The following is a 26,014-nucleotide window of genomic DNA, read 5'->3' as shown; positions in this document are numbered from 1 at the left end:
CGCCACAATGTGTCCAAACTCAACCATACATTACAGGTTAGCTAGGCTCATCACCTGGATGCGTGCCAAATTTTTGATCAAGCAATGCAAAAAATGTGCCGTTATAGCGCCACCGTAAGGGCGATATGAAGTGTTTGCATATGTTGAGTCTTGACAGTGTTTGAAACGTGTACCAAGTTTGGTTAGAAGCTTTCTCTGCCCTTAACCTTGTTCTGAACACTCCAAAATAAAGGTCATGTGGTTTGGTAAGAAGAATGCCCCTCTCCCCACCGATGTGATTACTACCTCTGAAGTAGTCACCTCATACAAGTACTTGGGAAAATGGCTAGACGGTACACTGTCCTTCTCCCAGCACACATATCAAGCTGCAGGCTAAGATTACATCTAGATTTGGTTTCCTCTATTGTAATCGCTCCTCTTTCAACAGCTGCCAAACTAACCCTGATTCAGATGACCATCCTACCCATGCTAGATTAAGGAGACATAATTTACAGATTGGCAGGTAAGGGTGCTCTCCCGAGCTGCTAGATGTTCTTTACCATTTGGCCATCAGATTTGCCACCAACGCTCCTTTATAGGACACATCACGGCACTCTATACTCTGTAAACTGGTCATCTCTGTATACCCGTCGCAAGTCCCACTGGTTGATGCTTATTTATAAAACCATCTTAGGCCTCACTCCCCCTTATCTGAGATATCTACTGTAGCCCTCATCGTCCACATGCAACACCCGTTCTGCCAGTCACATTCTGTTATAGGTCCCCAAAGCACACAAATCCCTGGGTCGCTCCTCTTTTCAGTTTGCTGCAGCTAGCTACTGGAATGAGCTGCAAAAAACACTCAAACTGGACAGTTTGAATATCCATGACTATCCATGACGAATATCCATGACTGATTTATAGGCATTTATGTGTGAGACACGCCTATGTGAATATTTATTGGTCAGTAGCAGCCATGTTGTTTTGACATACTAGCCTGAAATAGTGTGTTGAGAGACCTTGGTCCATAGATAGCCGATATCAAGTTTCGTGCCGATCAGTCGTTCGTTGCCAGAGTAGCGTTTTAAGTGTTTTCTCAAAATGCAAAAAGGTGGAATTTTCTTCATTGCAGACTTTATTGGTCCTTGAGTAAAATGTGTTGCTTGTGGGGAGAGGGACCTACATACCGAATGTCAGGGTGAGGCGTGAGCTTTCAAAGTTTGCGTTTTAATCGCTTGTTAAAGCACCGCCATGTGACCAACTGGTGTAGCATGCATGAGGTTGTGGCCCATGGGCCTTTTACCATCATGTCAGCTTTAATGTGCCTTAATAACAAACGTGTATGCCATCTGTAAATATTAATACAATTTTAAATTACGAGTAGTTGGTTTAGCCACGGAAAAGACAGGAACCTTCCCGCTAGCCATGATCTGTCTATAACCCAGAGCTGCTCATGTGTAGATAATCCTTGCTACCGGTGCTTTTTGAAAGAAAAACGTTAGCCACGGAGAACTGCAAAAGTGTTGCTACTGCTCTCAACAACATTTCTGCACTGAATTTTGCAGGCGCTACTGACAAAGATCACTGGGAAAAAGTTGTGATGGACTACTTTCTGCACGGACAGTATAACCAAGTCACTTGACACAACGGGCCAAACAAGCTGTAGCTAGCTACAAACAAACGGAAAATACACTGGACGCCTGTTCTGATCTGTTGTATCAGCCTGAATGCTTTAAAAAAACAAATGTATCATGTAGTCACAACTATCCCAGAGTCGGTTTGGAACAGGCTATTTCTTTTATTGCACAGAACGACAAGCTGAAATAGGTCAAATATTCTACTATGGGGGGAAATTAGATTGATATAGGCTAGTGATTTTGCTATTCCTTACTCATCTAAAATATTTTTCGTTATTTTTATTTCACCTTCATTTAACCAGGCAAGATAGTTGACACCAAGTTCTCATTTTACAATCGACCTGGCCAAGATAAAGCAAAGCAGTGCGACACAAAGAGCAACACAGAGTTACACATGGAATAAACAAGCGTACAGTCAATAACACAATAGAAAAAAGAAAGTCTATATACAGTGTGTGCAAATGGCGTGAGGCGGTAAAGGCAATAAATAGGCCATAGTAGCGAAGTAGCAGATTAACACTGGAGTGATAGATGAGCAGATGATGATGTGCAAGTAGTGATACTGGTGTGCAAAAGAGCAGAAAAGTACATTTAAAACAATATGGGGATGAGGTAGATAGATTGGGTGGGCTATTTACAGATGGACTATGTTCAGCTGCAGCGATCAGTTAGCTGCTCAGGCAGCTGATGTTTAAAGTTAGTGAGGAAATATAAGTCTCAGCTTCAGCAATTTTTGCAATTCGTTCCAGTCATTGGCAGCAGAGAACTGGAAGGAAAGACGGCCAAAGGAGTGTTAGCTTTGGGGATGACCAGCGAGATATACCTGTTGGAGCACGTGCTATGGGTGGGTGTTGTTATCGTGACCAGTGAGCTGAGATAAGGCAGAGCTTTACCAGTGGATCTGGCAACGAATATGTAGCGAGGGGCCAGCCAAATAGAGCATACAGGTCGCAGTGGTGGGTGGTATAAGGGCTTTGGTAACGAAACAGATGGCAATGTGATAGACTGCATCCAGTTTGCTGAGTAGAGTATTGGAAGCTATTATGTAGATGACATCGCCGAAGTCAAGGATCGGTAGGATAGTCAGTTTTCCTAAGTTTGGCAGCGTGAGTGAAGGAGGAGGCTTTGTTGTGAAATAGGAAGCAGATTCTAGATTTGATTTTGGATTGGAGATGTTTAATATGAGTCTGGAAGGAGAGTTTCCAGTCTAGCCAGACACCTAGGTATTTGTAGTTGTCCACATATAGTCAGAACCGTCCAGAGTAGTGATGCTAGTCGGGTGGGCGGGTGCAGGCAGCAACGGTTGAAGAGCATGTATTTATTTTTACTAGCGTTTAAGAGCAGTTGGTGGCCATGGAAGGAGTGTTGTATGGCATTGAAGCTTGTTTGGAGGTTAGTTAACACAGTGTCCCAAGAAGGGCGAGATGTATACAGAATGGGTACGTCTGCATAGAGGTGGATCATGTGACAGTCATTATAACATCTTCAAAGTTCTCATGGAATTCGGTAAGAAATACTGTTGTATGCTTGAGCTGCATGTTATGTTAAGATGAATAACCATAATCCAAGTGTGATTTCTGTCATTCTGAGCATCGTGGTAGGACGCCCTAATCAGGTTACGCAACAAATGCATATGGCTCTCTATAAATAAAATGCTGCCTGCCACATTTTTCTGATGGAAACCCTGCTGTGCGGTTGTTTGTGGACCATCCATAGTGATATGGATGTCAAGGAGGTTGAAGCTCTCGACCCACACTACAGCCTCGTCGATGGGAATGGGGGCGTGCTCTCCCGTCTATCTCCTGTTGTCCACGATCATCTCCGTGGTTGTACTGATGGTGAGGGAGCTGTTGTCCTATCAGCAAACTCGATGATGGTGTTGGAGTCGTGCCTGGCCACACAGCAGTGAGTGAACAGGGAGTACAGGAACTGACTAAGCACACACCCGAAAGGGGACTCGATGTTGATGGTCAGCATGGCGGAGGTGTTGTTGCTGGCCATATCCTCAGTGGGATGTTCCAAGCATGGGACTGGCCCTTCAGCATTCTCACAAAGAAGTCAGGATCCAGTTGCAGTGGGAGGTGTTCCGTCCCCAGGGTCCCAAGCTTGTGATGAGCTCTGAGGGGACTATGGTGTTGAACACTGAGCTGTAGTCTATAAACAGCATTCTCACAAAGTTATTTCAAGCCAACTTGTCCAGGTGCGAGAGGGCAGTGTGATCACCAGAAGTGCAATTGAGATTGCACTGTGGATCTGTTGGGTAAGTATGCAAATTGGGAGTGGGTCCAGGGTGTCTGGGATGATGTTGTTGACATGTGTCATGACCAGCCTTTCAAAGCACTTTATAATTACAGATGTGAGTGCTAGTGGGCGATTGTCATTTCGACAGGTTACCTTGGAGATCTTGGGAACAGGGACAATGGTGGTCAGACTTGAAACATGTTGGGATTACAGACTGGGACAAGGAAAGATAGAAAATGTCCACGAACACACTTGCCAGCTGGTCTGCACATGCTTTGAGAACACACTCCGGTATTCCGTCTGGTCCGGCCTTCCCGTATATTCCAGGTAGACGTATTAGGTCATGGCACTCTGAATTTTGTACTACAAATAAAATTTGTGAAGTGGCAGATGGTACTCTATGACAGTACTAAGGCTGTGTCAGAACACTGTGTGATGTGTGTGTCATTTAAAACCAGTGTGTCTTGGGAACAGCAATGGTGCGTGCAGCAAACTGCGTGCACTGTGTGTGTGTGTGTGTGTGCGTGCGTGCGTGCGTGCGTGCGTGCGTGCGTTTGTTCCTGGGACTGATAGAGAGAAGGAGGTGTGGACCACAGTAGATCATGATGTTTTGTGATATGCTGGAATACTATAGGTGAATTAGCAGAAGGGGGTGATAAATACAAGTATTGTAGTTCTCTATACAGAAGTGTCTGGTGTGAATGGTGTAGGGAGAGAGACAGTGAGAGGTCTGGGCTGTAGTATTCCTTTTTCTGCAGACACATTGATTTCTCTGGCTGGCATGGTGGGAATGTGGTAGGAAATGTCAGCCTGTCATTAAGTTGATCCAACTGGTTGAGTTTCACGCATACAGTGTCTTCAGAAGGTACTCACACCCTTTGACTATTTCCACATGTTGGTGTGTTACAGCCTGAATTTAAATTGATGAGTACCCCTTTCCTGCAGTTGAATGACCAAAGCGCACTCTAGTGGCTTCATGGTTGGAATGTTATTCATATTTGCAATAATTTCATAATTAATGAACATTGGGTGGGAAATGATGCCGAAAATTCAATGTTTCTATGTCAAATTGTTTTGTTATATTTCAGTCTTCTGTGATGTATATAAAGTGTAATATTGGGACACAAACTCAAAATGTAATACATTTCAACTCTAACATGTTACAGTGTCTTCCTTGTGTGAGGTATATACTTACTGTATGTTTCAAAATACATTTGTTTAGGACTACCAAGAAACACTGTGTGACCCTGAATGTCTTCAACTGAATCAGAGAGGTGCTGGGGGCTGCCTTTATCGAGAACTACATCTTCGGCGCCCGGGGAACAGTGGGTTAACTGCCTTACTTAGGGACTCATGAGGCCTGCAAACCATTAGTGTCAGGCCATGGTGTTGGGGTTATATTAGACCTCAAAATAAGCCATTAGAGACATCTAATTTATTGTCACAAGTTTAATGACAACATTCAAATAGGAAGGCTACAATATTGAAAAATGAATGAATTCAACAACCATGTCTCTGTCACTAACAAATACAGTCATGGGTGGTAACTCTAAAATTCAACCAAAAAGGCAAGGCACACTGGGAAATTACATTGGAAGCATTGTTTAGTGGGGCGTGGTTTTCAGTATTATTTTTGGGCCACCCGTGAGTTGAAGTGTTAGACCACAAATGGCTTTGTCACTGTCAAGGTACCCTACAGTATGTATTATGTACCTGTAACTAAAGGGACAAAGAAAATGTTTGTACTCCTTTAGGAACCAAGCAATAACAAATTGTCAGAGTGTAATACAGTGGCCTGAAATTCACAGTTTACAAGCTATGTCAGGCCTGCAGGTCACTGTTTTGGTCCACAATGATGTGTATGAGTTTCAGGCCCTTGTAGGGCAAAACTAAGTATTCCGACTCCTTTTTCCACAATTGGTTACGTTACAGCCTTATTCTAATCTCATCAATCTATGCACAACACAAAAACAGGTTTTTAGAAATGTTTTGCTATGAGACTCAAAATTTAGCTCAGGTGCATCCTGTTTTCATTGATCACAACTTGATTGGAGTCCACCTGTGGAAAATTCAATTGATTGGACATGATTTGGAAAGGCACACACCTGTCTATATAAGGTCCCACAGTTGACAGTGCATGTCAGGTCAAAACCATGCCAAGAGAAATAATTGTTCGTAGAGCGCCAAGACTGGATTGTGTTGAGACACAGATCTGGGGAAGGGTACCAAAACAATTCTGTAGCATTGAAGGTCCCCCAAAAACAGTGACCTCCAAGTTTGGAATCATTAAGACTTTTTTTGTGTGTTATTTTTTATGATAACCTCTTCACTGAGGATTTCACTTGGTGATGTCCAAGAAAATTGAAAATGGATGAATGCAACAACCATGTTTTGTCACCTAACATATACAGTCACTCTGGGAAATATTGAAATACGGTTTTACTTTAAGCAGTGTGTTCATTTAACACTGGTTCCAGTGTGTATATGGTTCTACTTTTTCAGTGTTGATTTAACACTCAGTGTGTGTGTGGGTGTGTGTGTGTGTGTTTGTTTGTTTGTGTGCGCAATATAGGATATTTTGAGATATTTTAATGTGAAATTACTGTGAAAGGATGTGGAATGAGAAGATGGTGGGGGGGTAGAAAGGTAGAGGGAGAGGGAAAGAGAGAGTTAGAGAGATATTACAGTGAGAGGCAGAGTCGTCATTTAATAATGAAGAATTAGTCTAATGTCAAAACAGAAAAAAACGGATTATTTCTGCTTCATGCATTGACTCTGTCTCTTAATCAAGGCAACTTTCATTATCATAAATAATAGCCTTCAAACCAATCCAATACATCTAATGCTCTACTGGATTATCAAAGGTGGCCAATGCGATGCCTGCAATGGAATAAAACCTTTGTATAGGATTTGTGTGGAGATGATATTTGGATAATGAGAAGGACATTGCCTGTCTGTTTCTAAAGCAACCCCAATGATCTCTTAATGTCAATCATGTTTATCAGAAACACCCTCCGTGGTTACGTAATCACATTCCAAAGGGGTGTGTGTGTGTGTGTGTGCGTGTGTGCTTATCACAACCTCACAATCGTGTCAACAGAAGGGAGCCTGTTCTGATAATTAAGGGTGTTAATTAGACAGAATCCCACAGTTAATATATTACTCTCTCTCTCTCCCGTACACACACACACACACACACACACACACACACACACACACACGCATAGACAGGCACATACAAATACACTCAGATTTGTGAGGCCTACTGCTAATTAAGAGGAATAATTGGGCAGACACCCACACAGTCATATAACACACACACATGCTCTGGTAATTAAGGGCATTAATTACAAGTGTAGTTGTCCCTGTGAGGGTTCTGTATCACTTAGACTTGCACACAGCAGGGGTCCTTTACTGTAGCACTTCACACACACGCACGCACGCACACACACACATACAGACACACACACATACACGCACACACATATAAACACACACACATACATATATACACACACACACAAAAGTGAAATTTGTAAACAAGTGATCGCAGACTGATTGCTGGCCGTGGGTTAACCTCTCTGCCACCATGTCCAGAGGAGACATTGAGCTAATATGGATCCAAATAAAGAACTGTGTTCCCCTCTATCACTTAGTGTATGATGTCTTATGTGTTTTAAACAGTAGTGGTAGTCTGTCTACAGCACTACGGGGTCCGGACGTCACTGATGGAGATATTTCCATACACCTTTCCAGGTGTAAACGTTTGTGAGAAGGATGGAAATGGATGAGAGAAGATGAGAGAATACGAACAGAAAGTGGCACAGACGGAAATACACACACACACCGATTTAGCATCCACCAAGGCCACACTGATGAAATTCAGCTGAAATCTGTTTTCCCAGATGTAATATTCTCTCGCTCAGTGCACAACATTGTTGTTTTGTTTCCATGTTTACTGAGTGAGGAGGAGGGGACTAATGATGGTAGGATAGAAACATGTAACCCCCATAGCTGACAGCTGTACAGACTTGTCTACAAAGAATTTAACTCTCTCTCCTCTGTCTTGAGGATAGCTAACTCAATAGAATATAACATCCTGTTTCTCTCTCTTTTTCTTTCTCCATAGTTGACCTCTGTACAGACTGGTCAGTGGATTACCTGAAGTACCGTGTGCTGCAGGGAGAGCCGGTGAGGCTGAAGTGTGCCCTATTCTACGGCTACATCCGGGCCAACTACAGCCAGGCTCAGAGCGTGGGCCTCAGCCTCATGTGGTACCGCAGCACTGGCCTGGGCCACGGAGACTTCGAGGAGCCCATCTCCTTCAACGGCGTGCGCATGAGCAAGGAGGAGGACGCCATCTGGTTCAGACCGGCCGACCTGCAGGACGTGGGCCTCTACTCCTGCGTTCTACGGTAAGACATGAGGGACAAACTGTGCTCTACTGCTCGAGTCTACTCCTGCGTGCTACGGTAAGATAGGAGGAACAGTAGGGATACTAGAGCTACGGTAAGACACGAGGGACAAACTAGGGAAACTAGGAATTGTTTACTCTTTTAGCTACAAGCCTCTTTTAGTCCCTCTACTTTTAACCGTGCGTACTCCTCTGTGATATTGATTGCTGAGTCTTTCCAACTCTTTCTCCTACCGCACTCGCTCTCTCTCACAATCTCTTCCCCCCTTCTTCCTCCGGCTGAGTCAGAATCAAAGGGGTTGTGTTTCTGTCGTTCTGTCAAGAGGGTCTGAAGTGGATGTTTCTCATAGGCATGGAGGCAACAAAATACTCTCTCCTCCTTCTCTCTCCTTCACTCTCTACCTTCTCTCTCCTTCACTCTCTCCCTCCTTCTCTCTCCTTCACTCTCTCCCTCCTACTCTCTCCTTCACTCTCTCCCTCTCTAAGACTTGACCCTTACTTTAAAATGTTTTCTATGGCCAGCACACTGAGAACGTCCTCTATGTGTGTGTATGTGTATGACACTAGACAAGCAGATCACATGCATTAGGAAATGTTCTCCAGTGTTTTAAAGTGTTAAAAGGCTTCATGTATTCAGATGTTATTCATGGTGGGTATTCAAGAGTTCTCCAGTAACCTAATCAGAGAAGCATTTTGGAGATTTGCCACTGAGCTGAAATCAATTCTCTTTTTGTTGGAGGGTAAGCTTCTGAGTTGCAAATTTTAGCACACATGACCCAAACACATCCACCAAGCATCTCTGCTGGGGAGAGATTTGTCAGTGATTGCTGATCGTATTGTTGAAATCTAGTCATATTTTCAACCATTCACTTGAAGTTTGACTGGTTATTATGATCTGTTTGGAGGGTGTAGATAGTCTTACGGTATTGTGGTGCATTGGAGGATGCTGCTACATTGGGTTGGCTATATCTAAATATAGATCAATCCTTCAGTGGAGAAAGTACAGCTTAGCATTGAAACCTCCAGATGTTTTCCCTGAAGGAGATATGGTGTGTGTGTGTGTGTGTGTGTGTGTGTGTGTGTGTGTGTGTGTGTGTGTGTGTGTGTGTGTGTGTGTGTGTGTGTGTGTGTGTGTGTGTGTGTGTGTGTGTGTGTGTGTGTGTGTGTGTGTGTTGTGTGTGTTAGTCGCTTTTCTCCTTTGCTGTCTGGAATCAAATTTTCCCATCAGTGTATGTGTGAAGGTGACTTAATCTACATAACAATCTCTCCTTGTTTCTGCTTCTCTCTCTACCCCCTCTCTATAGCTCTTCCTCTTTCTCTCTCCTTGTTTCTGTTTCTCTCTCTACCCCTCTCTCTATAGCTCTTCCTTTTCTCTCCTTATTTCTGTTTCTCTCTAACCCCTCTCTCTGTCTCTCTCCTTGTTTCTGTTTCTCTCTACTCCCTCTCTATCGCTCTTCCTCTCTCTCTCCCTCTCTTTCTCTCTCATTGTTTCTGTTTCTCCCTCTCCCTCTCTCTCTTCTCCCTCTCTCCATCCCCACTTAATGTAAATGTAAAGCTGTCACCTCCAGTGTTTTCTCTCCTCTAAACAATCTCCCTCCACCTCTGTAGTCCATGCACGTGTCTCCCACTGAATGAATTCACCACCTCTCAAATGAGCCTGTATCTCTCAGTGGTCTGCTTGTGTGTTTTCCTGTTGTGATTACTCTGAGAACGAACGTATGTGAGGGATACTAATGTGTGGGGAATGGAAGCTAACACGAGTTGGAGACTAAAGCTTGCTGTGTTGGAGTGAAACAGTTTTTGAAAGTTTGGACGAATTGTCGACCCCTGACTGTCCATCAATCAAACACCACAAAAAAATGTCCCACGATCCCGCAGTGATCCCCTAGTTTCAATATTTAACAAGTACCCTCATTGGTACCCCTGGGACTCCATCCATCTGATTGGCTCAGGTGTCCCCTCCGCTACGAGGTCATCTCTGATAATCTCCCTCATCATGTCAACATTTACACCTCCGAATCTCTTAGGCGGTGTACATGTGTGTGTGTGTGTGTACGTGTGTGAATATGCATTTATGGACATGTGCATGTGTGTTTAGGCTAAATAAAAACACAACATTTTAAATAACACTGTCATTGCATTATCAAACATATGGTTACGGTTTCCAGTCCAATCCTACTTTACCTATTCTCAGTTTGCTCCGTACCACAGTAAGAGAGCCTTCCAGCCAGCCTGTTGGCTATACCTCTAGTAGCCTGGTGCAGTGTCTGACAGCCTCAGCTGTGTGTGTTTTATGGTCTGGAGGTCAGGTGTTTCTATGGGAGAGGGGATTCTCTTATTACTTCCATAACTTGACTCTATAATATGAAAGCCTGTCATGTAGCCTGAAAGGAAGCATCTGGCCAGCAGTAAAGTTAATGTAACGAAATGCAGCCCCATATGCTACACAAGGCAGAGAGATGGGGGTGATGGTGGTGGGAATGGCAACAAGTGCTCAGCATATGTGGGAACTCCTTCAAGACTGTTGGAAAAGTATTCCAGGTGAAGTTGGTTGAGAGAATGCCAAGAGTGTACAAAGGTGTCATCAAGTCTATATCATCGTCTGCATCCTATGTAATACATGTGTATCACTAGCCACTTTAACTATGCCACTTTGTTTACATACTCATCTCATATGTATACTGTACTCGATACCATCTACTGTATCTTGCCTATGCTGCTCTGTACCATCACTCATTCATATATGTTATGTACATATTCTTTATCCCTTTACACTGTGTATAGGACAGTAGTTTTGGAATTGTTAGTTAGATTACTTGTTGGTTATTACTGCATTGTCGGAACTAGAAGCACAAGCATTTCGCTACACTCGCATTAACATCTGCCAACCATGTGTATGTGACAAATAAAATTTGATTTGATTTGAAGTCAAAGGTTGGCTACTTTGAAGAATCTCAAAAATATTTATTATTTGTTTAACACTTTTTTGATTACTACATGATTCCATATGTTATTTCATATTTTGATGTCTTCATTATTCTCTACAATGTAGAAATGTAGTACAAATAAGAAAAACCACTGGAATGAGTAGTATGTACAAACCTTTGACTGGTACTGTATATCTGAAGTGATGACATCACTTAGCCATCCGCTATAGACAATGAGCCCATGTTTCAGTTATGCCACTGGCTTCCTCAAATGACTCATATTGAAGGAAAGTAGATGAGAAATGTAGCTTGTTTGACTGTATTTAGACTCAAGCCTTCAGCATTTGACTGTATTTAGATCCAGCCTTCAGCATTTGACTGTATTTAGGCCCAGCCTTCAGCATTTGACTGTATTTAGATCCAGCCTTCAGCATTTACATTTACATTTAAGTCATTTATAGACGCTCTTATCCAGAGCGACTTACAAATTGGTGCATTCACCTGACTGTATTTAGCCCAGCCTTCAGCATTTGACTGTATTTAGGCCCCGGCAGCGTTAAGAACTGTATTTAGATCCAGCCTTCAGCATTTTTACTGTATTTAGACCCAGCCTTCAGAATTTGACTGTATTTAGACCCAGCCTTCAGCATTTGACTGTATTTAGGCCCAGCCCTCAGCATTTGACTGTATTTAGACCCAGCCTTTAGCATTTGACTGTATTTAGACCCAGCCTTCTGCATTTGACTGTATTTAGCTCCAGCCTTCAGCATTTGACTGTATTTAGGCCCAGCCTTCAGCATTTGACTGTATTTAGGCCCAGCTTTCGCATTTGACTGTATTTAGGCCCAGCCTTCAGCATTTGACTGTATTTAGACCCAGCCTTCATCATTTGACTGTATTTAGCCCAGCCTTCAGCATTTGACTGTATTTAGGCCCAGCTTTCAGCATTTGACTATATTTAGGCCCAGCCTTCAGCATTTGACTGTATTTAGGCCCAGCCTTCTGCATTTGACTGTATTTAGCCCAGCCTTCAGCATTTGACTGTGTATTTAGACCCAGCCTTCAGCATTTGACTGTATTTAGACCCAGCCTTCAGCATTTGACTATATTTAGACCCAGCCTTCAGCATTTGACTGTATTTAGACCTTCAGCATTTGACTGTATTTAGGCAGCCTTCAAATTTGACTTTATTAGGCCTTCAGCATTTGACTGTATTTAGGCCCCAGCGTTCAGCATTTGACTGTGTTTAGCCCAGCCTTCAGCATTTGACCGAGATTTAGGCCCAGCCTTCAGCATTTGACTATATTTAGCCCAGCCTTCAGCATTTGACTGTATTTAGACCCAGCCTTCAGCATTTGACTTTTGATTTAGCAGCCTTCAGCATTTGACTGTATTTGGCCCAGCCTTCAGCATTTGACTGTGTTGGGCTCAGCTTCAGCATTTGACTGTGTTTAGCCCAGCCTTCAGCATTTTACTGTATTTAGCCCAGCCTTCAGCATTTGACTGTATTTAGGCCCAGCCTTCAGCATTTGACTGTATTTAGGCCCAGCCTTCAGCATTTGACTGTATTTAGACCCAGCCTTCAGCATTTGACTGTATTTAGGCCCAGCCTTCATTATTTGACTGTATTTAGACCCAGCCTTCAGCATTTGACTGTATTTAGGCCCAGCCTTCAGCATTTGACTGTATTTAGGCCCAGCCTTCAGCATTTTCAATGCCACAGGCTTGCTCCTGTGCTGTCAGAGGGCAGTGGCCCGTTCCTGTAGGTTCATGCTCTACAACATCCACTTGAGTACGACCCTGCATCACACAGGAAGCGGCGCAGGTCCTAATCCAGGCACTCCTTATCTCCCCGTCTGGATTACTGCAACCGCTGTTGGCTGGGCTCCCTGCCTGTGCCATTAAACCCCTACAACTCATCCAGAACGCCGCAGCCCGTCTGGTGTTCAACCTTCCCAAGTTCTCTCACGTCACCCCGCTCCTCCGCTCTCTCCACTGGCTTCCAGTTGAAGCTCGCATCCGCTACAAGACCATGGTGCTTGCCTACGGAGCTGTGAGGGGAACGGCACCTCAGTACCTCCAGGCTCTGATCAGGCCCTACACCCAAACAAGGGCACTCGTTCATCCACCTCTGGCCTGCTCGCCTCCTACCACTGAGGAAGTACAGTTTCCGCTCAGCCCAGTCAAAACTGTTCGCTGCTCTGGCCCCCAATGGTGGAACAAACTCCCTCACGACGCCAGGACAGGCGGAGTCAATCACCACCTTCCGGAGACACCTGAAACCCCACTCTTTAAGGAATACCTAGGATAGGATAAAGCAATCCCTCTCACTTCTCTTAAAAGATTTAGATGCATCCACTGTTCCACTGGATGTCATAAGGTGAATGCACCAATTTGTAAGTCGCTCTGGATAAGAGCATCTGCTAAACACTTAAATGTAAATGTAAAATGTATTACATCACTGTGATGACTACAGGTTCTTCCACTCCTTCCATCCCCTGTCTCTGTCTCTGTCTCTGTCTCTCTCTCTGTGTGTGTGTGTGTGTGTGTGTGTGTGTGTGTGTGTGTGTGTGTGTGTGTGTGTGTGTGGTGTCTGTTTTGTCATTAGTATCCCCAGGGCAGGCTTGCATGGCCCTCCATTAATTAAATAGTGGTCGTGAGCCTGGTCATTGTTTCAGTAAGCTGATGAACACGTCGTTAGCACTATCTCCGACAATGTGTGTGTTGCATGTTTTGCCTGTCTTTGTGTGCGTGTGTGAGGAATGAGGACATGGGAAGAGGGAGTAAAAAACGTATAGTCAGAGAGAGAAAAAAGAAAGCTAATGTAAATCAGGAATAGAAAGAGTTGTTTTGACTATGCATTTTCTCTAATAGTCTGAATCTTGTCAGTGACCTGTTGGTTGTGCTGGTATGTTCCAGGAATTCAACCTACTGTATGAAGGTGTCCATGTCTCTCCACGTGGCTGAGAACGACACAGACCTCTGCTACAACTCTGACATGAGACATATGGAGAAGGCCGAACTCAGCAAGAGCAAAGACATCACCTGTCCAGACATAGAGGACTACATAGAACCTGGGAAAGACCCTCATATCATCTGGTTTAAGGTGAGAGAGACGTGTGTGTGTTTGTGTGTGTGTGTGTGTGTGTGTGTGTCTGAATTTACTTGGTGAAGATTGTGCCTCATGGCTTTGTTTTCAGATCACTTCCTGGTTGTTTCTATGGAATGTGAAAGCTATGTCCGTGGGAGCCTGGAGGACTGGGTCAGATTATGCATGTGGGATTTGTTAATAATAGAGAATTACACGACACCTGTCTGCAGTGCACCAGTATCAGTGTAGAGGTCATCTTAGGAGAAACACACAGTACATGAATACAGAGACAGAGACGGGATTCATTATTCACACACTGATGAGGGGAGAACCTTTTCATATTATAGTTCACTTTGCCCTACGGAAAAGTAGGAGAACAGAGGAGAGAGAGAGAGAGAGAGAGAGATACAGAGAGAGAGACAGAGGAGAAAGACAGAGAGAGAGTCAGTGACAGAGAGAGGAAAAGGAGAAAATGGATAGAGAAGTGAATGGGGAAAGAAAAACGTCACCTCTCCGTCAACCCTAATCAGCACAGTTGACCCAGCAGGGTCCCACAATCCACTGCCTCCTGCCCAGCCAATGGAGAACACACCTGGGCTGCCCCAAGCACAGCGTGCCTTCAACCCTGGAACTTACCCTGCAGCTAGGGCTGACTGAGCACGGAGTTTTAAATAACCTTTATTGGGTCTGGGGACAAACAACACAACAACACTCACACAAAACCATAGTTACATATCAATTAAAAACACAACACCAAATCTCCCTCCACAGTATCCTCATAAACAGATCAATGTTATTAATCATTTTGTAATAGTCAAATTCAACCCTCAGTCTTGCTGCCAACATCCCTCCAACACATTCCCACCACATCCACAGACCCCCTGTCCCCAAATACTGTTCTTTCAGGTCTTCCATATTGCTAATTTAGCTGCCCCTGACGCAAAATTAAGCAAAATAACTTCAACCCCTTCAACTAAACCTGTACTTTTTTAGCCCAAATATAAACAGTTGGGAAGAGAAAACCTCTCCCAGAGTTGAGAGTCAGCTAGGATCAGGTCAATCATCCCGACCAACCTGGGACACTGTCAGAACAGATGTGCCAGAGTTTCAGGCTCAGCACAGAATGGACACCTTCCCCAACAGTAAGATCCAGGTGTACCAGATGCATATTGGTGGCTATGGATCCATGTATTATCCTCCATTGGAGGTCAGCTGTCCTCTTTTCAATAGGCAATTTGTATAAAGACCACCAATAAGCCTTTTGGGGAGGCACCTGGACCAAGCACACCCGCCCATCTCGTTCATTTGACCCCTTCCAGGGAAGAAGCACCGGACAGTTTTACACAGATTTTGTACATGTCCTTCTTTCCCCGCCTTGAACTCCCCCAGTTCTGGGGTTTGGAAGGAAAGCAGCATCCCCACGTCCTCCTCTAATGCCCCCACTGCAGCACTAACATTCAGTGCAGGGAACACATAATCCAGACCCTCCATCCACTGATCCGAATTGGAAGTGTCAGTCACATTCTGCCGATGAAGTACTGGCAAGGAATTACAGACCTCAGCTACAACCTTCCTCAGTAGGCAGATGACCGGATCCCGCTCTTTCTCCCAGTTCCTCCAACGATCTGCTCCTACTCCGCATCAGATGACCCAGCTTGGTACACACCCCACCTAACAGGCATGAACATAGGCTGGCTGACCCCACAGCACGGGGACTGGATGGCAGTGTTGTAAAAAAGAGGCTCTTCAAAAGCCACATACCTGGTGGGGTGCCGGTCTTACGACACTGACAAGAATTCTCCAAGCCTGCTTAACAGACTCATAAAATGGAGTCAAGCCAGACAAATCACCCCCTCTAGCTTTAAGAGGAAAATGTGCTTGTCTAAGCCCAATCGGCCCACTCCCCTCATCAATGTATAGGTTGTGTCGACCCAGCTAGAACGGTCACAGTAAAACCGTTTCTGGGCTGCTTGAAGCCGGAAAGCCATGATCCTGGAAGAAATGTCCACCAGGCCTTTACCACCCCCTCATGCAGTGGCAGGTACAGGGCCACAGCTTTAATCTAATGTTGTCCAGACCAGAAGAAATTGGCAATGGTCCTCTGAAGCTCTTGTATCAGACCCCCAGTGGCTGTACAATCATTAGTCTGCACCACAGGGTAGAGGCAGCTAGATTATTGGCTACCAGCACCCTTCCCTATAAGACAGCTGGGGTAGCACCCATTTCCATGTTGACAGTCTGGCTCACACTTTCTCCACTACACCCTCCCAGTTCTTTTTCTGAAAGACATCGGAGCCCCACTGAATCCCCTCTGGTAACTGTGGTGCGGACCCCGTCTGAAGCTGACCTGCCCACAGTGATTCGCTCTTTTCCCAATTGACTCTATACACCTTTAAAGCGTTTAAGAGAAACTTAACATCCTCACCCCCTGTAATAAAAAATATCACGTCATCTGCATACACAGACAGTGCTATCGTGAGACCCTTCATTACCCCAGCCACAGAGAAACCAGTAAGCCTCGCTCTTAAAAAACAAAGTATTGGTTCAATTGCCAGATAATATAACTGCCCTTAAATTGGGCATCCCTACCTGATACCCCTTTGGACAGGGATGGGGCAGCTCAAACCACCCCCCACCCAGGCCCCAGTATACAGTAAACTCATCCAAGACAAAAAAAATCATCCCTAAACCCAAAAGCTTTCATTGTTTTGAATGACTACTGGTGGTCTACACGGTCAAAGGCCTTCTCCTGATCCAAAGAAGTTTACAAATGTCTAAAACATCTCTTATCAGAAACAAGTTATCAGTATACTGTTGACAAACAATTGTATTTGGGCCTTCCCAACCTCCCACCATTGTCTCAAGGACTCAAAATTCCCTTTTGTAAACCTGAATTTTTCCCAAAACAACAAACACCTTTCCCAAAACATGACATAATGTAACAATTTAACATTAAGATACCAATAAGGTGATGACGTTCGTAGACAGGACAAGTGGATATCAACAGACACCTTATGATGATCAGAAAAACCCACAGGAGTAATATCACACCTTCAACCCTACTACAGTAGTGATCAGATACATATAACCTGTCTAACCTTCAACCCTACTACAGTAGTGATCAGATACATACAACCTGTCTAACCTTCAACCCTAGTACAGTAGTGATCAGATACATACAACCTGTCTAACCTTCCAAACCTACTACAGTAGTGATCAGATACATACAACCTTCCAAACCTACTACAGTAGTGATCAGATACATACAACCTGTCTAACCTTCCAACCCTACTACAGTAGTGATCAGATACATACAACCTGTCTAACCTTCCAAACCTACTACAGTAGTGATCAGATACATACAACCTGTCTAACATTCCAACCCTACTACAGTAGTGATCAGATACATACAACTACAGTGTGATCAGATACATACCTTCCAACCTTCAACCCCTACTACAGTAGTGATCAGATACATACAACCTTCAGATACAAACCTACTAGTGATCAGATAGTGATCTACAGATACATACAACCTGTCTAACATTTCTTCCCAACCCCTACTACAGTAGTGATCAGATACATACAACCTTCCAAACCTACTACAGTAGTGATCAGATACATACAACCTGTCTAACCTTCCAACCCTACTACAGTAGTGATCAGATACATACAACCTGTCTAACCTTCCAAACCTACTACAGTAGTGATCAGATACATACAACCTGTCTAACATTCCAACCCTACTACAGTAGTGATCAGATACATACAACCTGTCTAACCTTCCAACCCTACTACAGTAGTGATCAGATACATACAACCTTCCAAACCTACTACAGTAGTGATCAGATACATACAACCTGTCTAACCTTCCAACCCTACTACAGTAGTAATCAGATACATACAACCTGTCTAACCTTCCAACCCTACTACAGTAGTGATCAGATACATACAACCTGTCTAACCTTCCAAACCTACTACAGTAGTGATCAGATACATACAACCTGTCTAACATTCCAACCCTACTACAGTAGTGATCAGATACATACAACCTGTCTAACCTTCCAACCCTACTACAATAGTGATCAGATACATACAACCTGTCTAACCTTCCAAACCTACTACAGTAGTGATCAGATACATACAACCTGTCTGACCTTCCAAACCTACTACAGTAGTGATCAGATACATACAACCTGTCTAACCTTCCAACCCTACTACAGTAGTGATCAGATACATACAACCTGTCTAACCTTCCAAAACCTACTGTAGTGATCAGATACATACAACCTGTCTAACCTTCCAACCCTACTACAGTAGTGATCAGATACATACAACCTGTCTAACCTTCCAACCCTACTACAGTAGTGATCAGATACATACAACCTGTCTAACCTTCAACCCTACTACAGTAGTGATCAGATACATACAACCTGTCTAACCTTCAACCCTACTACAGTAGTGATACAACCTGTCTAACCTTCAACCCTACTACAGACAGATACCTCAGTGATCAGATACATACAACCTGTCTAACCTTCAACCATACAACCTGTAGTGATCAGATACATACAGCCTGTCTAACAGTAGTGATCAGTAGTGACATATACAACCTGTTCTTCAACCCTACTACAGTAGTGATCAGATACATACAACCTGTGTGATCAATACAGTAAAATCCACTACATACAACCTGTAACAACCCTACTACAGTTGCTCAGTCCCCAACTAAAACAGATACATACAACCTGTCTAACTCTTGGTCACACTGTCTTAAGTGATCAGATTCCTGTTCTTCGGTGTGATTTGATCAAATACAGGTCAACTGTCTTAAGGTTTCTCTGTACCTCTGTCAATAGGAGCATAAACATTCAAAACAAAATAAACAGAAACTCCATAACATCCACCTTGACCAATAAAACCTGACCCTTGACAATCTCTGTTGCAGATACCACAGTCACACCTAAGCCTAAGGAAAACAAGATGGCCACCCCAGCACTGAAATTAGTACCATGACTGAGTATATGCCCCTCCCATCACATACCCCAGTCCACCTCAATAGCCTCATCAATATGTGTCTCCCTGTGGGAAAACTACATTAAGCCTTTTCTGTTTTATTACTTCTAATACCCAAGCCCTCTTATTCCTGTCCCTTCCCCCATTAATATTAGAGAGAACCCACCCTTAGTACCTCCATCTAGAAAAGAAAAAAGAAAAGCAGAAGAAACCACAGAGGAAACCAGACAAGAAAAAAACACCCTGAGTCATGATCATCCTCATTGTTTTTAATTTTCACTGAACCTGACCACGTTTCCCACCACCTTTTGCAGCCGTAACAGCAGTAACACATTCCTCAAGCGAAAACGCTTCTTCTCCTCAACTGGTCCAACCCCACCATCTTCTGTAACATCACAGCTGACCTGCAAACTTAGCAACACAGAAAAAAAAATCAGCCAATTTGACAGATTTCCCAAATGTCTGATCCAGGAACCCATTACCTCAGATTGTAAATTGTCACCAGCTGCTATCTATATCCCTTCTCTCTGATCCTCCTTAACTGAGGCCACAGACCCCTGACTCCCCTCAGGCACATCCCCTCTCAACACTCCCCCCCTTGCACCCCATCACTCATACAGGCATCTCCTCCACTACCTGGGAGACTAGCTCCACATGAACCCCCTCCTGTACCCCATCACTCATACCAGGCATCTCCTCCACTACCTGGGAGACTAGATCCACATGAACCCCCTCCTGTGCCCCATCACTTGTACTGGGCATCTCCTCCACTACCTGGGAGACTAGCTCCATGAACCCCCTCCTGTACCCCATCACTTGTCTGGGAACTCCTCCACTACCTGGGAGACTAGCTCCACCTGAACCCCCTCCTGTACCCCATCACTTGTACTGGGGAACTCCTCCCACCTGGGAGACTAGCTCCACCTGAACCCCCCTCCTGTACCCCATCACTTGTACTGGGAACTCCTCCACTACCTGGGAGACTAGCTCCACCTGAACCCCCTCCTGTACCCCATCACTTGTACTGGGCATCTCCTCCACTACCTGGGAGACTAGCTCCACCTGAACCCCCTCCTGTACCCATCACTTGTGCTGAACTCCTCCACTACCTGGGAGACTAGCTCCACCTGAACCCCCTCCTGTACCCCATCACTTGTACTGGGCATCTCCTCCACTACCTGGGAGACTAGCTCCACCTGAACCCCCTCCTGTACCCCATCACTTGTGCACTGGGAACTCCTCCACTACCTGGGAGACTAGCTCCACATGAACCCCCCTCCTGTACCCCATCACTTGTACTGGGCATCTCCTCCACTACCTGGGAGACTAGCTCCACCTGAACCCCCTCCTGTACCCAATCACTTGTACAGGGAACTCCTCCACTACCTGGGAGACTAGCTCCACCTGAACCCCCTCCTGTACCCCATCATGTGCTGGGCATCTCCTCCACTACCTGGGAGACTAGCCACCTGAACCCCCTCCTGTACCCCATCACTTGTACTGGGAACTCCTCCACTACCTGGGAGACTAGCTCCACATGAACCCCTCCTGTACCCCATCACTTGTACTGGGAACTTCTCCACTACCTGGAGACTAGCTCACGTGAACCCCCTCCTGTACCCCATCACTTGTAATGGGCATCTTCTCCACTACCTGGGAGACTGGCTCCACATGAACCCCCTCCTGTACCCAATCACTTGTACTGGGCATCTTCTCCACTACCTGGGAGACTGGCTCACGTGAACCCCCCTAATAGCTCATTGGGAATAAACGGTGGTACATTTTGAAATCGTTACCCTTGTTGACAGAGAGAAAAAAAAAAGCGGCGTAACTTGAATAAACATTCCTTTAAGAAGTACACCATGCTCAACCATCCGATCAACAAGATGGTCTTCTTTAAGAAATTTTACCATGCTCAACCATCAGTCAACAAGACACTCTTCTTTAAAGTACACCATGCTCAACCATACGATCAGCAAGACACTCTTCTTTAAGAAGTACACCATGCTCAACCATCCGATCAACAAGACACTCTTCTTTAAGAAGTACACCATGCTCAACCATCCGATCAACAAGACAGTCTTCTTTAAGAAGTACTCCATGCTCAACCATACGATCAACAAGATGGTCTTCTTTAAGAAGTACACCATGCTCAACCATACGATCAACAAGACACTCTTCTTTAAGAAGTACACCATGCTCAACCATACGATCAACAAGACACTCTTCTTTAAGAAGTACACCATGCTCAACCATCCGATCAACAAGACGCTCTTCTTTAAGAAGTACACCATGCTCAACCATACGATCAACAAGACGCTCTTCTTTAAGAAGTACGCCATGCTCAACCATACGATCAACAAGACACTCTTCTTTAAGAAGTACACCATGCTCAACCATACGATCAACAAGACGCTCTTCTTTAAGAAGTACGCCATGCTCAACCATACGATCAACAAGACACTCTTCTTTAAGAAGTACACCATGCTCAACCATACGATCAACAAGACACTCTTCTTTAAGAAGTACACCATGCTCAACCATTCGATCAACAAGATGGTCTTCTTTAATAAAAAACACCACCGCTTCATTCATCCGTGACGCATAAGCAACATTCTCATATCCTACCTTCTCTCCTACGGCGACCAGAAACTGCTCCACAGTGACAGTAGCTTCAGTAACACACTTAAAGCCGTGCCGAAGTGACAGGGACGGCGTCCCCATGTGGGTCGCCATCCCCACCAAAGCCAGGGCAATTTCCACAAGAAAAACAATAATCTTAATTCTTCCACAACAAATAAATAAGATAAATAATCACCTGTATAGGAAAACCACCAAGAAAAGTCAAACAAGACAAGAAGGAAAAAACATGCGATGTAACTTCAGACAACACTCGCACTCGCTCATACAATTCCCAGCATGCACCAAACACTCCCAGCATACAGAGAGAGAAAAAGTGTGTGTGTGTGTGTCCTCTAAATGCTCTTAGCCTAAGATATCTATTATCTGACTCTCGAGTTACCTTTCTCACCTGAGTTCTCCCCCGTTGAGGTCAGGCATGGCCTGCGGATCACAGCACGCATCCCAGGGAGCGGCCCAGGCCAAACTAATCAAAGGCAGATCAGTGGTAGATTAGCCAGTCGGACTCGACCTCCAGGTTTTCCCAGAATTCAATTAAGGCTTGGATAATGACTGGGAGCGCTGGAACCTGGAGTTATTTGGATTGCTCTGCAGCCGAGCTGATTGAATTCCGAGGGTTGCCGCGAGCTATGGTGGAATAGAATCCTCTGAGCCAGAGTTGTCCCTGCCAGAGAGGGAGGAGAGTACCCGGAGTGAGGAGCCTATGTACACTCTGCCTATGTACACACACACGCACACAAACCACACATACATACGCACACACACATACACGCCACACACACACACAAACACATTATTTTGCCAATGGAGACTTTTCAAATGACATTCCGTGTCCTTTTACCAGTCGGAGAATATTGAATCTGGAGTATCCAGTTCAGTGCAATACACTTCTATCAAATAAGTAGGATAACTCTTCCCATATGGATTCTCTCTAGTTGGCAGTGATACACTATGCATTCCACTGCTCTCTTTCCAGTCCTCTCTACTGTCTAGATAATATAATGACTCTGTTTGGTCTCCTCTTCCCCAATGTCCTTAACTGTAATAGATGCCACTATCCAAAGCAACTTAGCGTTGACAAATTCAGTATGTGACCAATGCAGAAATCAAAGACATCATGCATAGGCCACCTCAACAGAACTTCCATTGCTGTTGTTGGTGTTCATGAGATAACAATCCAACCTGTTCTCTATGTTATGATGATTTCATGTGTCTCAGTGTCAATAGCACTATAGCCCCATGTTGTATTGTGTGTGTTCGTGTGTGTGTGTGACTCCCAGGAGTGTCGTCCTAAGCAGTGGCGGGCCTCCATCCTCCAGAGAAGAGACTCTCTGTCCATCAGAGAGGTCAAAGAGGACGACATCGGCAACTACACCTGTGAGGTCACCTTCGGGGCCTTCGTGGTACACAGGACCACTGAGCTCACCGTCACAGGTAAGATGGAGGGTGGGATGAAGCGTTGTACCTCTTTAGGATATCACTTCCTCTTCCTGCAGCGTTTTTCAGCTTTTTAACTTTTCTCCATTCTACTGCTTTGCTTGTGTTGTATGTTGTAGGTGATTCTCTCTCACACACACACACACACACACACACACACACACGTCTCTTCTATAGTGCTGTGGCCTCCTGCTGGTGTTAATTGGATGTTGAAGTGTTGGCCTGTAATGCATGTCTTGGTCCAGATCAGCACTTTACAACCTGCCAAACACTGCTAAGCCCCTTCCACACAAAGCTAAAGAGCCAGGACCAAGGTCAGGAGACACACACACACAGGCCCGCAAACGTGAATGCACACACACTTGCATACACACATACACATCTGAATGCTTGCACACACGTATCAAACACGCAGACATATGCACACACACACCAAACATGCATGCTCAGTCAGCCCTAGCTGCAGGGTGAGTTCCAGGGTTGAAGGCACGCTGTGCTTGGGGCAGCCCAGGTGTGTTCTCCATTGGCTGGGCAGGAGGCAGTGGATTTGGGACCCTGCTGGGTCAACTGTGCTGATTAGGTTGATGGAAAGGTGACGTTTTTCTTTCACACCATTCGCTCTCTATCCATTTTTTCTCCTTTTTCTCTCTCTGTCACTGTCTCTCTGTCTGTCTCTCTCTGTCTGTCTCTCTCTGTCTGTCTCTCTGTCTCTCTCTGTCTGTCTCTCTCTGTCTGTCTCTCTCTGTCTGTCTCTCTGTCTCTCTCTGTCTCTCTCTGTTTCTGTCTCTCTCTCTGTCTGTCTCTCTCTGTCTGCTTCTGTCTTCTGCCCTGTCTGTCTCTCTCTCTGTCTTTCTCTGCTCCTCTCTCTGTCTCTTGTCTCTCTTTCTGTCTTTGGGTTCGTCTCTCCGTGTCTCTCTCTCTGTCTCTGTCTCTCTTTAGTCTGCCCTTCTTCTTTCTGTCTCTCTCGCTCTGTCTTTCTGTCTTCTCTCTCTGTCTTTTTGTCTCTTCTATCTGTCTGTCTCTCTCTGTCTCTCTGTGTCTCTCTCTGTCTCCGTCTCTCTCTCTCTGTCTCTCTGTCTCTTTCTGTTCTCTCTCTGTCTGTCTCTGTCTCTCTGTCTCTCTCTGTCTCTGTCTCTGTCTCTCTTTTGTCTGTCTCTCTGTCTCTCTCTGTCTCTCTCTGTCTCTCTGTCTCTCTTTGTTTGTCTCTCTCTTGCCTCTGTCTCTCTTTGTCTGTCTCTCTGTCTCTGTCTTTCTCTGTCTTCTGTTCTCTTGTCTGTCTCTCTCTCTGTCTCTCTCTGTCTCTCTCTCAGGAATCAGAATGTTGTATTACACTGCCATTGCAATATGACCTGATCTACACACATAGCTCTTCTAGGCCTGCTTTAAAAATCCTGTGTGTTTCATTGCAGGTTTTTGCTCCATATCTCCTGTATCCTGATTCACCCCAGGGTTAGTTCTGCTTAGCCAGCGGAGATGCTGAGCTCTTGTCACTGTTGGTTCTGCTGGCCATTAGATACAGACAAGGATGGAGCAGATGTATCAGGAATACAGTGCATTAATGAATTGAGGCAGATAGAGGAACTAGAGAAATGGAGTTCTCTAACTGCTTTTCACTGTGCAGACTACTTGCTCCAAATACGTGTGTGTGTGTGTGTGTGTGTGTGTGTGTGTGTGAGTGTGTGAGTGTGTGTGTGTGTGTGTGTGTGTGTGTGTGTGTGTGAGTGTGTGTGTGTGTGTGTGTGTGTGTGTGTGAGTGTGAGTGTGTGAGTGTCTGCATTGAAATGTTTATTTTTGCGTGTGTGTGTCTGATTTGTGTCCCCTGTGCTGTTTATTTCTAAAGCTGGTCATTGTTTTGTGCGATGTGGTACAGATAGGGATACAGGGAGCAGCTACTATCTGACTGAGATGGAACAAGTCCTCCAACAAGACCTTTGGACAAGGCAGGGGCGTGATCCTGGAAACCAAGCTTCCTAATAGGTTGACTCAGTGATTGATGGCCGTGGTTTTATCCCCTGCAGAGCTCAATAAGTATGAGGCCGATAGGAAACAGATACACTGCATCTTTATTACTCGCCCACATCAAACCAGTGTGTTTGAATGTGTGTGTTTGCGTGCTTGTGTGTGTGATGGTGTGTTTGTAGTACGGTATGTTCAGCACAGCGTCTTCTGCATGTCAGAGTGCTTTTTGTGTGTGTGTGTGTGTGTGTGTGTGTGTGTGTGTGTGTGTGTGTGTGTGTGTGTGTGTGTGTGTGTGTGTGTGTGTGTGTGTGTGTGTGTGTGTGTGTGTTAGCATGTCAGCATGACCTCCATGTAATGGTTGGGGCCATAAAAACTTTATGGAGGTTATAAATACAGAGCACCAGCTAATGACATAGAGAAGGGATATAGAGAGAGAGATTTGAGAGCAAGCGAGAGAGAGCAAGGAAGCAAGCAAATTGTTACATTTAACATAGAATAGCTTTTTTCTCTCTCCACTGTCCTCTCTCCTTCCCTCTCTTCTCTCTCTGTCTTTCCCTTTCTCGCTCTCTTTTTCTCAGTGTGCGTAAAACCTCTTGTCCTCTGTGTCTATATGACAGTTTGGAAGAATATCTCCACTTCTTGTTTATTTGACGTTAAAGCACCTCAGTTCTGA

General features: G+C 44.7%; 1 protein-coding gene across 1 annotated transcript; it reads left to right on the top strand.

Annotated features, from left to right (window-relative positions):
- The first annotated feature begins 3,640 nt into the window (after positions 1 to 3,640).
- Positions 3,641 to 26,014, top strand: LOC135567518 (interleukin-1 receptor accessory protein-like 1-A). The gene is made up of 5 exons (XM_065014882.1): positions 3,641 to 3,713; positions 7,987 to 8,272; positions 14,118 to 14,304; positions 23,226 to 23,379; positions 25,959 to 26,014. Exons 1-5 carry the CDS (start codon positions 3,641 to 3,643, stop codon positions 26,012 to 26,014), a joined length of 756 nt encoding a protein of 251 aa, XP_064870954.1.

This window comes from Oncorhynchus nerka, unplaced genomic scaffold, assembly GCF_034236695.1.
Source record: "Oncorhynchus nerka isolate Pitt River unplaced genomic scaffold, Oner_Uvic_2.0 unplaced_scaffold_1964, whole genome shotgun sequence".
NCBI lineage: Eukaryota > Metazoa > Chordata > Actinopteri > Salmoniformes > Salmonidae > Oncorhynchus > Oncorhynchus nerka.
The sequence above is the reverse complement of the archived record's forward strand: the minus strand, read 5'-3'. Positions and strand labels throughout refer to the sequence as shown.

What these genes read in the sequence shown, in the direction of transcription:
- LOC135567518 (XM_065014882.1), top strand. Translation starts at nt 3,641, where the DNA reads ATGGGACTGGCCCTTCAGCATTCTCACAAAGAAGTCAGGATCCAGTTG. An exon ending in GGAGGTGTTCCGTCCCCAGG is followed by an intron (nt 3,714 to 7,986) that starts GTCCCAAGCTTG and finishes CTTTCTCCATAG; the next exon opens with TTGACCTCTGTACAGACTGG. An exon ending in CACTGAGCTCACCGTCACAG is followed by an intron (nt 23,380 to 25,958) that starts GTAAGATGGAGG and finishes TCTATATGACAG; the next exon opens with TTTGGAAGAATATCTCCACT.